The 13812-nt window shown below is 39.9% G+C and overlaps 1 protein-coding gene across 8 annotated transcripts in view; it reads left to right on the top strand.

Moving 5' to 3' along the window:
* The window catches only part of SEMA6A (semaphorin 6A), a 134131-nt gene that overhangs the window by 94091 nt on the left and 26228 nt on the right, over positions 1-13812 (top strand). The window contains exon 20 of one of the 8 annotated variants that reach the window (XM_064140814.1): positions 3254-3604. The exons of the other annotated variants lie outside the window; for them this stretch is intronic. Coding sequence (XP_063996884.1) covers positions 3254-3393 — 140 coding nt within the window. The 3' untranslated portion in view covers positions 3394-3604. Of the gene's footprint in view, positions 1-3253; positions 3605-13812 lie in introns of those variants that run through there. 8 annotated transcript variants of the gene reach the window in all.

Below are 13812 nucleotides of genomic sequence, written 5' to 3' on the forward strand. Positions count from 1 at the left end.
AAACAGCTGAAGGCAATCTGGACCCGATCTGTGAACTCTGTGCCTGTTATTTACAACAGCCCCAGATACCCAGTGCCTCCCACGGTGCTGGGATATCCTGGATTTCTCAGTGAACTCCCTGGGACTGACCTCAAAGAGCCTTCAAGGTTTCTAGCCATAAAGGCAATGGCTGTCACCTAGCTGGTCTAGCAGGGACAAAGCCTAAAGTGCTTTTCCAGCTGAAGGAGACCAGTCAAATTAGGCAGGAGATGGCAGTAACATTCCCTGAGATGCCATGGCGAACACTAATCTAGTTTCCTTGGCAGGAAATGGAATGTGAAGATTAGAATCCACTCAAACAGGGGATGCAAACTGGTCTCCCACCTTGCAGCAATAAGCTTTTCTTATAAAAATGGAAGAAACTCTTCCTTCAAATAGGTATTAAAAGTGGCCCCCGTTGGAAGAGTGATTTTTCAGAGCTTGATCTTTCAGACATTCTGGGGGATCAACTGCAAATCTAGAGGAAAAAAATAATCTCTAAAACCCTGTAAGGGTTATGCGTGACCTAGGCACAGAGCTTCTCTGCACCCTGCAGACCTGTGGGCTGCTGAGCTTCAGCAGAGGAAGAATTTCAGGCAGCTGCAATACTCAGACTCGTAACTGTAACTTAGGGTCCCTGGGACCAAAGGTACTGGAGAAGAAAGCTGAGATTCCTAATTCCTACTTAAGCTCATTTAGAGATATCATCCTCATTTTTTAAATTCCTTAGCTCTTGCTCTTCAGCTGTAGAAGGGCAATTCAGAAGAAGTGATTTCTTGGTATTGCCTTTGTAGACGAGGGAAGGCAGATAAACCTGCATGCCCCTCAAAAGATGGTATGTGATTTACCTAGCACTCCTTTTTTTTGCTCTCAGCAATAAATCACAGCTGAAAAATAAGGCTTTCTTTCTATGCAGTCTTTTAGTAGCACCTGGTATTCAAAATGTTTCAGGTCAGAGGACATTTCTTAGAAAATCCAGTTACCACTTTTGAAAGTAAGTGGCATTTTTCTATCACTTAGAAGAAAGGAGAAAAGAAGAGATCCTTGAACCCATCTTTTCTCCTAGAGTCAGACAGGAGAACAATGTCAGAAACCACCAATAGTGGAGTATCTGGCCCTTTATGTACCCAGAGGAATGTGGAAACATGTATGCATTTTAATGACACTGTTTGTTATGTGTGGGTTCCTACTTCACAAATCTTTTGTGAAACAGTGCTTAATAGATGGAAAGGAAGCTCTTAAAAGCATCTTGTATGCCAGTTGCAGCTTTCAGAAGAGCATGCAGTGAAAATATTAATAAATGTATAGCCGTTGGATTCCAATCATTTTCGCTTCAGTTCACTAACTGATGAGGTGGCTTTACATTCAATGGTTCCCTCCCTAGGGAGAGAGAGTTACCAAAGGGCCTTATTAGCACTCGACAGAGTCATTTAAATATCATGCATTCTTTGGTGCCTAATTATGAATATTGACAAAGCTGGAAGTAGTCTACACGCAATCAAAACAATGGTGGCAGAGGTGACCGCATGGTTGTTTACCATCACCATCTACTTGTGTGTTGTTACTCCTTACCTTGCCCAGTCAGAGCCAGTTGGCTCTAAAATTGCTACCAACCTGTTGTCTTAAAAGGGCAAAGGAAAGAGTTCTTACACCAAATTAAATCAGAAAATGTTATGCTTACTATCCTTTTATCAATATTTTGTTTTCACTTTTGCTGTGATTTCTTTTTCTTTTCACACGTTCACAAAGAAAAAAAAATAACATTTTCTCTTTGTTTTGCAAGGTACTTTGTGTTATTCTTTGTTGGTTTTCTTATCCCTTAAACAGTATTTTCTTTTCCTGTGCTCACAAATGGCTCCTTACTGATTGTACTAATTGTACAGAATTCACTTGCTGCTGCCTTTTCTGTAACACGGGTGCTGTGATGATGTCACATCCATCCATATGCTTCACTTTTAATTCAGTGCAGGCATCTTGGGGAATATCTGTGGGGGCGTGAAGAGGGGGTTCTTTAAAAGAGTTGACTCATGGGAATGTGACATTTGTGTGCCACAGCTTTAGTAGCTAAATATACTCTGGGATTGTTTTTTCTGAGCTGCATCACATTTCTTGCCAAGATGAAAATGTGTAGTGCAACCCATAGAGTGGGAACTATGCGTTGCCATCCTGCTGGCATTTTCATTTTGGCCATTAAGGAATCAGCTTTTCCTGATGCAGAATAAACAAAAGATCAGCTCTGATTGGGCAAACTGCATCCCTCTTCCACCTCCTACCACTCCTCCCCCCCCCCAAAAAAAAAAAAAAAATCCCAAACCAAACAAAAAAAAACATTTTCTGGAGTATGTTTACATTTTGTTTCCTTTCCTATGTGTTTTAGTGTTAATTTCTGTGTTTCTCACCTTTGTTGAAACAGTTTCCCTAACCTCACCACCTAATCTTCCCCCCTGCTGCCATTGTATTTGGTCTCCTTCACTGCACAGAGGTGACAGCTCCTCCTGCGGAGCACTCCAAGGCTTTACCCTCCATACCCCAGTAGTGACATAGTGCTGTGTCTCTCTGTAGTAGTCCTACTAACGAAGTGAGGAGTAGATGCGTACTGCTCATAGAGAGGCCTATGTGAAGAAAACAAAATGATTTTCTTCAGGAATAGCTGGCCTTGCCTCTCATTACCCTGCTGCCCTTCTCTGCTGCCTCCTGTCCTTCCTGCCTCCCTTCAGAAATGCCTCACGCTTTTCAAGTCATGGGTTCATTAGTGCAAATGCAGCCAACTGCTCAGTGTTCTCACAAGTTCCCTAAATGCCAGGAGTCTGCCTTTTAATCATGGTTTTGATAAATTGGTTACAAACTCAGATTATGGTTTCAGGGTTCTGCTGCAGCTTCTTCTCCGCAGTGTTCAGAGGGACATGGCTGAGCTGAGCACTGAATGATGAAAGTGTAGTGTTGCTGATAGCAGGCTTAATGTTTGTATTCTTACTTGTCTCAGCACTCATTAAGTGAGGATTGTGAGGTGGTATCTGTTTTCTTTAACAAGCCTTTTGTAGATGTCCATGTAACTAAGGCTAAATGTTCACTAGAAACAAGATGCTATGGACACAGTATACAGAGTTAAGAGTTGCTGGTGTATTTGGGTGTCAAGAATGCTCCTGTAGATGCAGTATCTGGTAGCACTTATTATTTTGTGTACTGTAGAGTCTGTGTTGCAATTATTAATAACTGCAGTTTTCCTATGATACAGAATTGAGCATCACTAGGAATACTCAAATTCTCTCTTTGGAGAGGAATGTGCTGTTGGTGATTCTGAGAACTGCTACTGAGGAATCCAAGGACTGTTCATTTCAAAAACTAACTCCAGAATGTATTTTGTATTGTGCATAAGTGGCAGTGTTGCTATAGTTTACTGTGAATATTGCTGCTTGAAAGATTTGCTAAGAGCTGACAATGCTTGACTCCAGAAATTCTGCAAATGTTCAGGCAGATTCTACTGCAGTGAGACAGAATTATAGGAAACTTCAGGTACAGTTAGGATAAAGAAATGCTGATTTCACAAGATACTTTATGAGCAGACATGAAACAAAAGGGAAAAGAAAAAGCTTCTTACACCTTTTTTTGCATAAATTAACCTGTATTCATCATGGGAGGGCTGAGTTTTACACCAGAAAGTATATTCACAGAGTATGTTTTCACACAAAAGATATTGTTATATGCTAATACATTCAAGGATCTAGAGGATTCAAAATGTCTTTTATCAGAGGAAGCAGGGAGAAGTTATTTTAATCTTGCTGGTATTTTGTAATAACTCAGAAGAGGATTCAAAGTGACACCAGATTTGTCAAAACTTATCTTTTGAGTCAGTGTTTGCAGGTTCGAGAGGGAAGACTCGGATTTTTCAAGGTGAAATAAATACTCTGTATGTGATCAGTGTCATCATCCTGGCACTCTTGAAAAGAACTGATTAATCCTAAAAAAATTGTTAGGCTAATGGGAGAAGAAGTGGCACCGTAGTCAGTCTTGGCTGGATTGGAAAGAGATAAAAACTCAAAGCACGTGTGCCTGGGAGGAAACAACACAAGCATTGCTATTCTTTCCCATGTCTCAAAACCACCTTATGTACAAACATAAAGCAGATTGCAAGTACTTTGCAGTTCATTAAGTTTCAAGTGCTGAGGAAACAATGAAGATGGAATAAAACCAGATCTTTCACTTACTATATATTTGAAGTCTTTTGCCCACAGTCTAGTAGAAGAGTGCTGTGAGAAAGGGAGTAAAGAGTTTGCCCTGATTCTGTCTATGGTTCTTTAGCATTTGGCTGAGATTTGAAGTGAGAGGTGTGGTTACTTGGAGCTGTAGTGCCTCACAAAGAGATTTCACCTCACAATATGAGATGACATGGGATTTAGTCCATTTAAAGTTTTACAGATCTGTATCTATATTAAAACCTACTTACTTTTCCCATTAAGATTTCAAGATTTGGTTGGATGAGTCTATGCTAAACAAAGCCCTGTAGATCTTTTTCCTGAAATGTTCTTGTGTAAATTAGCATTGGCTTACTGTAAATATACCTTTCTAGAAAAGGGCTTATTTGTGTTTGCAATATATACTAGGTGCTTGGGTCAAATAGAGAAAAAAAGGTCTTTAAAAAAATAACAAAATAAACAGATAAACATTCATGTATTTGCATAAAGCTCCTCTAATGAGCTAGGAACCAAATGTATCAGAGACTAATGATGACACACCTGCTGTGGAGCACCATTTTAGCTCCATATCAGATAACCACTGTTATCAGTTAAATGGAACCAAAGTTCTCAGCAGAGTTTTTAAGGGACAGATACCTGTGTCACCATTCTGAGCTAATAACAAGCAAATGTGCCAGAAGGTTGATGACCGCATCACACCAGAGTCCCTGGTGTCCTATGACATGCACCAAAGGGCTGTGCAGTCAGGATTAAGGGAATACACCAGGCGTGTCCAGAGGAATGACACTGATTCTTCCTCTCTTCTGCCTTGCGTGTATGAGCTGTCTGCTCCTGGGGCTAAAGACAGCTAATCATCTCAGATTGCATCCTCAAGTTCAGACAGCGGCAGCAGAAAATTAGATGCTAATTAATAAAATGGAAATTTTGTATAAAATTGATGAAAGAAGAATGCTGGAAGGATGTTTCTGACAAAGGATCTTCTTCAAACTTGTTTTTGTAAGTTTCTTTGAGAACAAGAGTGAAGAGATGTAGGGGACACAAGGCATGCAGAAAAGATGACAGAAACAAAAGTCTCCAGGCAGGGCCACGTCCTTAAGCCAGTATTAATCAAACATGGGGCTTGCAATAGAATATAGGGCAGTGATTTAATGTGCCTTCTCTGTGAATAAATCTTCATTTCAAACCTTGTGTCATAAAGTTCCTGTCTGTTTAGTCACAGATTTTCTGTAGTAACCTTCTGGAAGTGTAAGAAGAGGAACAGTTTTCACTGAAAAAGATAGGCAAGGATGAGGGAATCAAAATAATGGAGGAGGAGTATTCCAATACACACCAAGTGCCTATGCCACTCATAAAGAAATGCCTCTACTCCCGCACTGGCATGAACTTAACATTTTCAGAAATCAAAATGTTTCTGTGTTTCACAAACACTGTGGATTTCAAACTTAGGTAGCATTAAAAAAACTGTGAATAGAAAGTATTAGAAATGAAAGTAATTTTCTATTTAGTAGCCAAAATAAGACAGTATTGGTAATAGAAGAGGTTGTATCAGTGTGCAGCCCTTGGTTATGAAAACTATCACCAGAGCTTTTCTGTCCCCAAATTACTGGATCCTACAGATAAAAGAAGAGTAAAGTTTAAAAGAGAGCTCATCAAATGTCAAATGTGGCTGGGGGAAACAGCAGGTATCCTTGACCTGTATTTGTCCGCCTGCGTAGATTGAGAGTCAGACTATCCATTTCCAAGCTGCAATGAGCAGTAGAAGCTTGTCTTACTAAAACAGGGAAAAACTGTCATTGCCCCGGGACCTTGATCTGCTTTTTCAATAAAAGAGGCCATGTCTAATTTGTCAAGGCAGCTGCTCAGGGTTTAGGGCATTAGAGCTATTGTGTGTAGGACTGGATCCCTGGCTGCATTCATCCATAGTCACCCGGTGAGAACAGCTCGGTGGAGGAACACAGACTGCCTTGTGCTCTTGTTTGACCCTTGTAGCACTGACATATTTATCAAGACCTGAGAATTCGCTGTAGGGCATGCTGCCACCACAGGGCCACTACTCTATCTGGAAACAGCAAACCATAATTGGTGGACACAGTGTTAAGGAACACCCATTTTCATGTTTGTGGCTTTTATATTGAGTATAGGGAGACTATTGCATAGAAGATGCTGAACTGGGAGGGCAGCCTAGTCCTTTAAGTAAGAGATTTCTTAAACCACTTTGGAATTTGAAGGAGTTTAAGAGCAGAAAATCTTGTAGCTGAAAGACACTTAAAACACCTTTTGGTGTTAATGCCAGTGCACAAGTAAAATGTCAATATGCTGTTAAAGATGTTTGAATAATTCATTTTTCTCATATAGGATGTGCCTAGTTTCAATAATTATATTAATTAATAGGTAAGATGTCCTGTAGTAATTTTACAATGACCTAAACATTGACAGTTCTGGTTCAGAGCACTTTTAATATAATCTCTGGACTGTGAACTGTTTAATTAAATGTCTCAGTATAAAACACTACCTACATTCTTCACATGTAGATAACCTTTTAGTGAATGGTATCAGAATCCCTTTCAATATGTAGGGAGAACTCTGACTGACTCTCTTCCTTTTTTTTTTTTTCCTTAGTTCTGTTTAAGGCTGTAAAAAAAGGTGATCTTAATTTTTTATGTCAGGGTGGGCTGGTGCTTACTGATTAACAGCATGCAGCTAATTAAAAAAAAAAAGGAAAAGTCTAGAGAGGGCATAATTTAGATTTTGCCAGGTTAATTTTATTGAACATTAAATACAGATAAGAAATGTTGTCACATTAGGAAAGTAATTGTTTCTGTGAATATCCGTAGTGTAGTCAGGTGTTAAGGCAAGCATAAGCCAAAGCTCTTTAATAGTCGTTTAGTGAGACACTATAGTCTCTGGTATCTGATTACTGTTGCTGTGACTTTTGCTAGGTTGGAATCATGTGTTCTAAGATGTTCTGTGCCTCTGTGCCAATAGCTAAGAAAGAGGATAGGAGAAAATTAAAAAAAAAAAAAAAAAAAAAAGGAAGAGCCTTAAGAGCATTTTATTGAGAAGTTTCAGAGCAGATAGCCCAAATGTGCCATTATAGCTGAAAGGTGCATCCTGACATCCCCATGAGGTGAAAGGAGCTCCTACTGGCCAGACTGCAAGTTTGAAAAAACCCTCAGTCCCTCATACCCAGAAAAGACTTGTCACAGTCAGACAATGGAATACAAAGACAACTCTGTGTCATTGGGCATTGCTGTTGTGACTGATAAGCACTTTAACCACCAGCTGATAGTCTGACAGCTGGGCCACAGTCCCTGCTGAAGCAGATTCTAACATCTCCACTGGCATTAGAACAGTTTGTAGAGAAGTTGATCAGGAAGCATTAAGAGGCATTTCTGGCACAACTGTACAATACAGCAAACATTTGGAGATGTCTCATAGTGCATTCATCACCTATTTTGTGTTGGCTGAGAAAAAATACTTGTAATACTCTGGAAGAGAGGGTCCCCCCAGACCAGTTCCAGCCTGCCACTTGTACTTAAGTGATTAGCCCTGGATATTAAACTGTATTTGTCCCACCGTCAGCAAAGATTGCCATCTCTGTGAAATAAAATCTCAGATGAAGTTGTAACAACATTATTGTGACTTCACATAAGCTAGACAGTTCTTTCATATGCCTGAGATTTTTTTTAATAGAAAATAACACCAGCTGCATGCTGTCAATAATGTGCAGTCTTGTCCATGCTCCTTCCCATCTTGCCCACAATTGTGCTGGAAAAGAAAAGAACAGCTGTTTAAAAAAAAAAAAAAAAGGGGGGGGGGGGAGGATGGGGGGATGGGCATCAGGCACATTTTTTAAGTTCTACAAAGCTACTGTAACTTACTATATACGTTCACGGAGGAAGAAACAGAGGGGTTTTTTGGAGAGCCTGAAATATCTGTGATTACTTAACACAAACAGGCAAGGAATTTCAGTGTGCACAGAAATATCCCCTGAACAGCAGCACACCAAAGCCTTCATTAAAGTCATTCTGAAAGTATTTTGAAAAGCACCTATTTTCCAGGTGTTTCCTTATTCTTTAAATCAGAAAATTATACTGTGTTTCTCTTTGGAAGCAAGTAGGGTGTGTGAGACAGAGACTAGGTAAATACTGCTTGTTTTTAAAGAAGCAAACAGAAGTGGTTCCACCATGTGTCACAGAAAAGGCCACTGGTAGTTTCTTTTAGCCTGTGGTCAGAATTGGAGAAATTCAATTCCTGACACCAGCCTATAGCTCCCATCAAACTGTTCAACAATTCTCCATGTGTATTCTTTGCTGAATGAATCCCAATCAGAGATTCAAAGGACAACACAGATCTGGAGTGCCCTCTGTCCCTTCTTCTGCCTGCTCTCCCCACTGAGCCTCTTGCATTCACCATAGAGCCTGCAGAGAGGTTTGGGCAATCACGGCTCACAATGAAGAACATAAAGAGCACTGCTCTTTTTTTCCAGATAGCATTCAGCTTTATCTCTACAAAACACAAGTCTCCATTCAGTGTCTTAAAAAGGTCTTACAGTCCTGCAGCACTTTATATGCTTTCCGTCTAAATATGACCAAGCTACAGGCAATGCCCTGAGGCACTCGTCCAATAAGACCAATTAATTTTCTGTACCCAGGGGGATTTGTATATCTCAGTGTGCAGTTCTTACTCACTCATGGAACTAAATTACTAATATCAAATCAGCAGCTACGTTCATATACTCAGCATTGAGACCTGGAAAGACAATACAGTTTATCTCCACTTGCTCATAGCAAGACAACTTGATAACATCAGCTGTCCTTCTCTGAAAGGTTTAGTCTCACCTATATTGTGTTTAGAAAGGCAGAGAGAGAATAAATATGTATCACTGAAAGAAAAGAGATTGTGATAAAAAATCTTGGGGTCCAAATGCTAGGAGAAAAATGAGACTTTAACTTATCCTGTGCAAGTTTGTGCATCTGTAGATCAGTAAACATATCTTGAGAGCTAGTCTACAGATACAAAAAAGCCAGTCATGTTCCTTGTTATGGCACCTGTTTTCACGTTGATTAACTAGCTGTGCAAGCTACCTACTTTTGCCTGCAGCGTTAGAAAATACTGACTTAAAGAAAGAGCGTGAGCAAGAGATAAATAGACACTACAAGTAGATCCAGAAAGTAGATATTTGATCCAACACCAGAACCGAGTGAAAGTCTGGGAATGTTGCATTGCAGAAACTGTGCTGAGAGATGTAAGTACACAGTCAAGTCTGCCTGGTAACTGCATGGGCTTTGAATGTGTGTTGGAGAAAACACTGGTTTGCACACACTGCTGTGGTTAGATTGTGGCTGGCCCCAGGGCAGCTTTCTTGGAGCTGGTGCAAGCAGTACCTGCGTGACAAACTATGTCCTCTGTGATAAAACTAGAAGTTCACCTCATCCAAGGAACCAAACTGTCCATAATAATCTCTGAATGTGTTAGGAGACATCAAGGAAGTTATGGCTTCAAAGTGTACATATACATGCAACTTGTGGAGGTGATAAGAAAAAGTTAGGTTAAAAAGTACAGAGAAATAAAAATTTGACAGAAGAATGCATGAAAGAAACCACCACTGAAGGCAGAAAATGAAGATAGAGGGAGATCATAGCACCATGAACACACAAAGTCCAACAGGGAAATCCTTTTACCTTGGGATGTAGATGGGGTAACTATTCTTGCATTACTGGAAATACTGTGAATTCAAATGAATGTAGCTGAGAGGAAAGAAGGAAGAGCAGTGACACAGAGAAAAAGAGGTAGTGGTAAAATTATTCTCACTGTCTGTTACGGCCAGTGTTTCAAACTCATTGCAATTCCTTAGGCACTTGATGTATTCAAAAGCAGATGAGGCTATGGCACTGCAGTACAGAGGGAAATTATACACCTAGCATCAGATATGTTCTGAGTTTTTTTTTCCTATCGCACCAGCCCTGCAAATATTTCTAGAAAAAACAGTCTTGTGATTTACTGATCACTGAGGGCATCTTAATTCTCAAGTCCTGACTATGACTACACCTGCAGCATTCATAAGAGTAGGAAAAATGAAGAGTTAAGTCCACAGTGTTTGCTTCCTGACACAACATATACAGTTGTTTTAATGACAGGAGGTTTATTCATCCCTCCTTTGTGTAAGAGCAGACCTAACATGAGGTCCAGCCCATACAAAAGCAACCCAGCTGTGGGCAGAAGGACTATCCCTAAGGAATACAGTCTGTGTGAATTAGTAAACACTGTTGGTGTGGTCACATGTTCAGCAGTTTAATAATTGTTCCCAGGGGCCAGAATATATAGGGTGCAGTCTCAAATGTCTTGGATGTCTAATAAGTGGCTCCTTTGTTAGTTTGGCTCTGATGTGTTTCAATTGCATTAGTAACTCAAAACTAGCATGTCCATTTTTTGGTCTTTTATAGAAGTTCAGCAGTGATGAGGAAACATTTTTTTGCTTTTATCTGCTTTGAGCTTCATCCTGCTAAGCAGAGCTGCTTATGTTGACATTCAGCAAACTTCACTTTTCCCTTTTGTGCCAAAAGGCCATAGTTCAAAACAGGCTGTAATAAAAGAGAGGAAAAGCCACGGAATTTCTCAGTGACAGCTTCTCTTTCCTTGACACTGTTCATAGAAACTGCTTCCAGAAAGGCACTGGGCTGCCCAGAATACATAATGCCCATAGCAGGAAAGGAAAAGAGGGGGAAAGAAAGAAAAAAAAAAAAAAAAAAGTACAGTATTTGTTCTCTGCCATCAGAGTAGTTCCATGCAGTGAAATGGGAACTGTGAAGATGAGAGATTCACTTTTCAGGCTACATCAACTTCTCTGGAGCCCTGAAATCATGCATATTCAGCCAAACATATGTAAACCTGGTTTAACCCAGCTGTGAAAATTCCCCTGAAGTAAAGTAATAAAGAGCAGCTGGATATGTTTAAACTCATCCCAGGCGTAGTAGAGATGTCCCAGAATGTGCACTGAGCTTTTTTTTGCGTCATCAGAGGAAATACAGCAGACTTTAAAGGAAAACTTGTGTTTTAAGATGCAAAGCAGCATAAAGTTTGCCTCTGCTGAGACAAGCTACAAAAGAATTAATTTTCCTTGACATTTTGTTTTTATGCATCTTGTTTTAACTACTGTGAATGCCTATGATTTACTTTTTTAAAGGACTACTCAAACTGCTTATTCCCCATCACACAGAGGCATCTAAAACTCCCTGGGAAAGCATGAGAGCTGGAGGAAGGTATTGAAATTAGGAAAGTTCAAAATGATCAGCCACTGCATACCACCTACCAGGTGGGAGAGGTTGTCAAGCACTTTATAGTGCGAGAGCTTGCCTTAAGCCTAGCCACTGGGATAAATAAAACCAGGCTGGCTTCAGGACTGTAGTGATTTCCATCAATATATTATAGATCCAGGAGGGTGTATATCTCAAATCATCTCCTATACCTGCAAACTTAATAAACTGATTTGTGTACAGAGAGACTTCTTAGAAGTAATGCAAGTAAAAAATATCTATTTCAGCCTTTTTTTAGGTCGCAGGTTCAGATCTCATATTTTTCATCTGTAATAATCCTTGTCAGAAAAGTGTTGGCCATTTTGTAGATTCTGTGTGGCCACCACAGGATGTGAAAACATTGGGTTATAAGTTCATAACTGAACTAAAATAGGTAATTAAAATATGTTCTGAAGATGTAACTTAAAGATTCATGGGTTATCTCAGATGGACATGATAGAGTTCTTCTCTCACTTTTCTTTCTTGTCTAGCTTGGAAAAACATAAAAAAATGGAAGTTCTCCATCTTCAACTTGAGAGCAAAACTACCTTTTTTGTTTCTATAGAGAGTGCTGCTGACTGTTATTCATCAAAAGTGGAGGGAAGTGATATGATTTGGACCACTTGAAAGCAGAGATAAAACCACACTTAGAGATCAAGAGATGAACCTATCCTGGAGGGATTGTTTCTGAAATAGGTTTGATTGAGGGCCAGAAAATCTGGTCTGAGACCATGATGGCTGATCTGATCATTCAGAATTTTTTCAAGGCTTTGTTGTGTGTTACTTCAGTCATGTTATATATCTTTTCATAGTTCTGAGTTTTCTCTTCACACCTTCAGTGATCACCAAGCCTCTTGTACCTTAAGACTTTTTTCATTACCAAATGAATTCTTCTCTTCAAGGGCATGCATCCCCTTCTTGTTTGCTGGATATCTCAAATTGCTAGCTTGGGCAGCTGGCTTTGAGAGCTGCTAGGTGAAATCTGAGGGTGATTGGGCTACTCTTCTCAGTCACACAAAGCTTACAGTTGTAGACCTTTGCAAACAACATTACAGCTTTATTGTAAGGGGGGAGGAGGGGAAACAAACGAAAGCAAACATTTTCCAACTATGAATGTTTGGGCTTTTTTTTTTCTAGCAGGTGACACAAAGAGTCCAGAAAAATGGATTCTGGGTAGAGTAGCACTGGGTCAGCAGAACATGTCCTTGCAGCCAGAAGGAATACGAAGGGAAAAGCTTACTTACTGTTTTCAACAAAAGAGTTGCAAACATCAAAACGTTGGGTTCATGACGTGGTTGGTTTGTGTCAAACCTTGAAATTATTTCTTCAAGAAAAAAGTGACATAAGATCTCAGAAATGCATGTTAGACTCTAGTCATTCCTGGATTTGCTATCATTTTAAACCTGAGTGTCCGGTGTAAATTAACCCGTTTTCTTTTGTTTTATCCATTTTCCTGGTTAAATAGGAGGAAGAGAGCTTGCTAATTCCTGTGGGGAATTTCCAGGCTAAAGTAATCCTTTAACAGTGTGAGACTGCCTGTAAACACAGTTCTAACACCTGGAAACACATGTTGAAAACCTATTGAGTGGTATTTTAAAAAGATAACTCTGGAGCCCATAAACATCTCCATTCACAATGATTTCTATACCAGTGTATCTTGCAAGTCTAAGCAGAGGTAGATGTACATCAGACGCATGAAGGAAGTTAACTGCAAGGTTTTTCCCTTAATAATAGTAAAGAAATTGTTCTGCCTTTCTGGAACAATTACTTGTTTTGTGGGAAGTCTCAAGTGATTTTATAGGTGTTGGAGATGGAAGTGAGCTCGTTCACATTTAGCTAGACAGGTGAACTTTAAGACAGCAATGACACTCATTCCCTGACTGCTGTGTATATGTGATCTAGACCCAAGTAATTACCTTATTCCCTGATAGTTATTCCATCACTTCCCTCGCAAAACATCAGTCTTCATTTCCTACTTCTGTGTTTCATGTTCATGTGTGCCACACTTGTGGGTTATCACTTTACCGTCTGTTGCAGGCAGCCTCAGAAATCTGGCTTCCTGCAGAGGTGATCATAGAGTGTACTTGGTGTGCATGGCCTGTGGTCATCTTGTTGTCTGGGGTACAACTCTTACAGCCAGAAATTATTTCCGAGAGAAAGGTGTCATTGTTCCTGCACTACAGGCAACTGTAGTACTCAAACTGAAAAGTGTCTTTGGTGACAAATTAGGTTATCATGCACAAGAACTTCACCTTACAGGACTAGGTGTTGCTTTCTGCCTCATGAGTTATTCTCACTAACTTCAG

Source organism: Pogoniulus pusillus, chromosome Z (assembly GCF_015220805.1).
Source record: "Pogoniulus pusillus isolate bPogPus1 chromosome Z, bPogPus1.pri, whole genome shotgun sequence".
NCBI lineage: Eukaryota > Metazoa > Chordata > Aves > Piciformes > Lybiidae > Pogoniulus > Pogoniulus pusillus.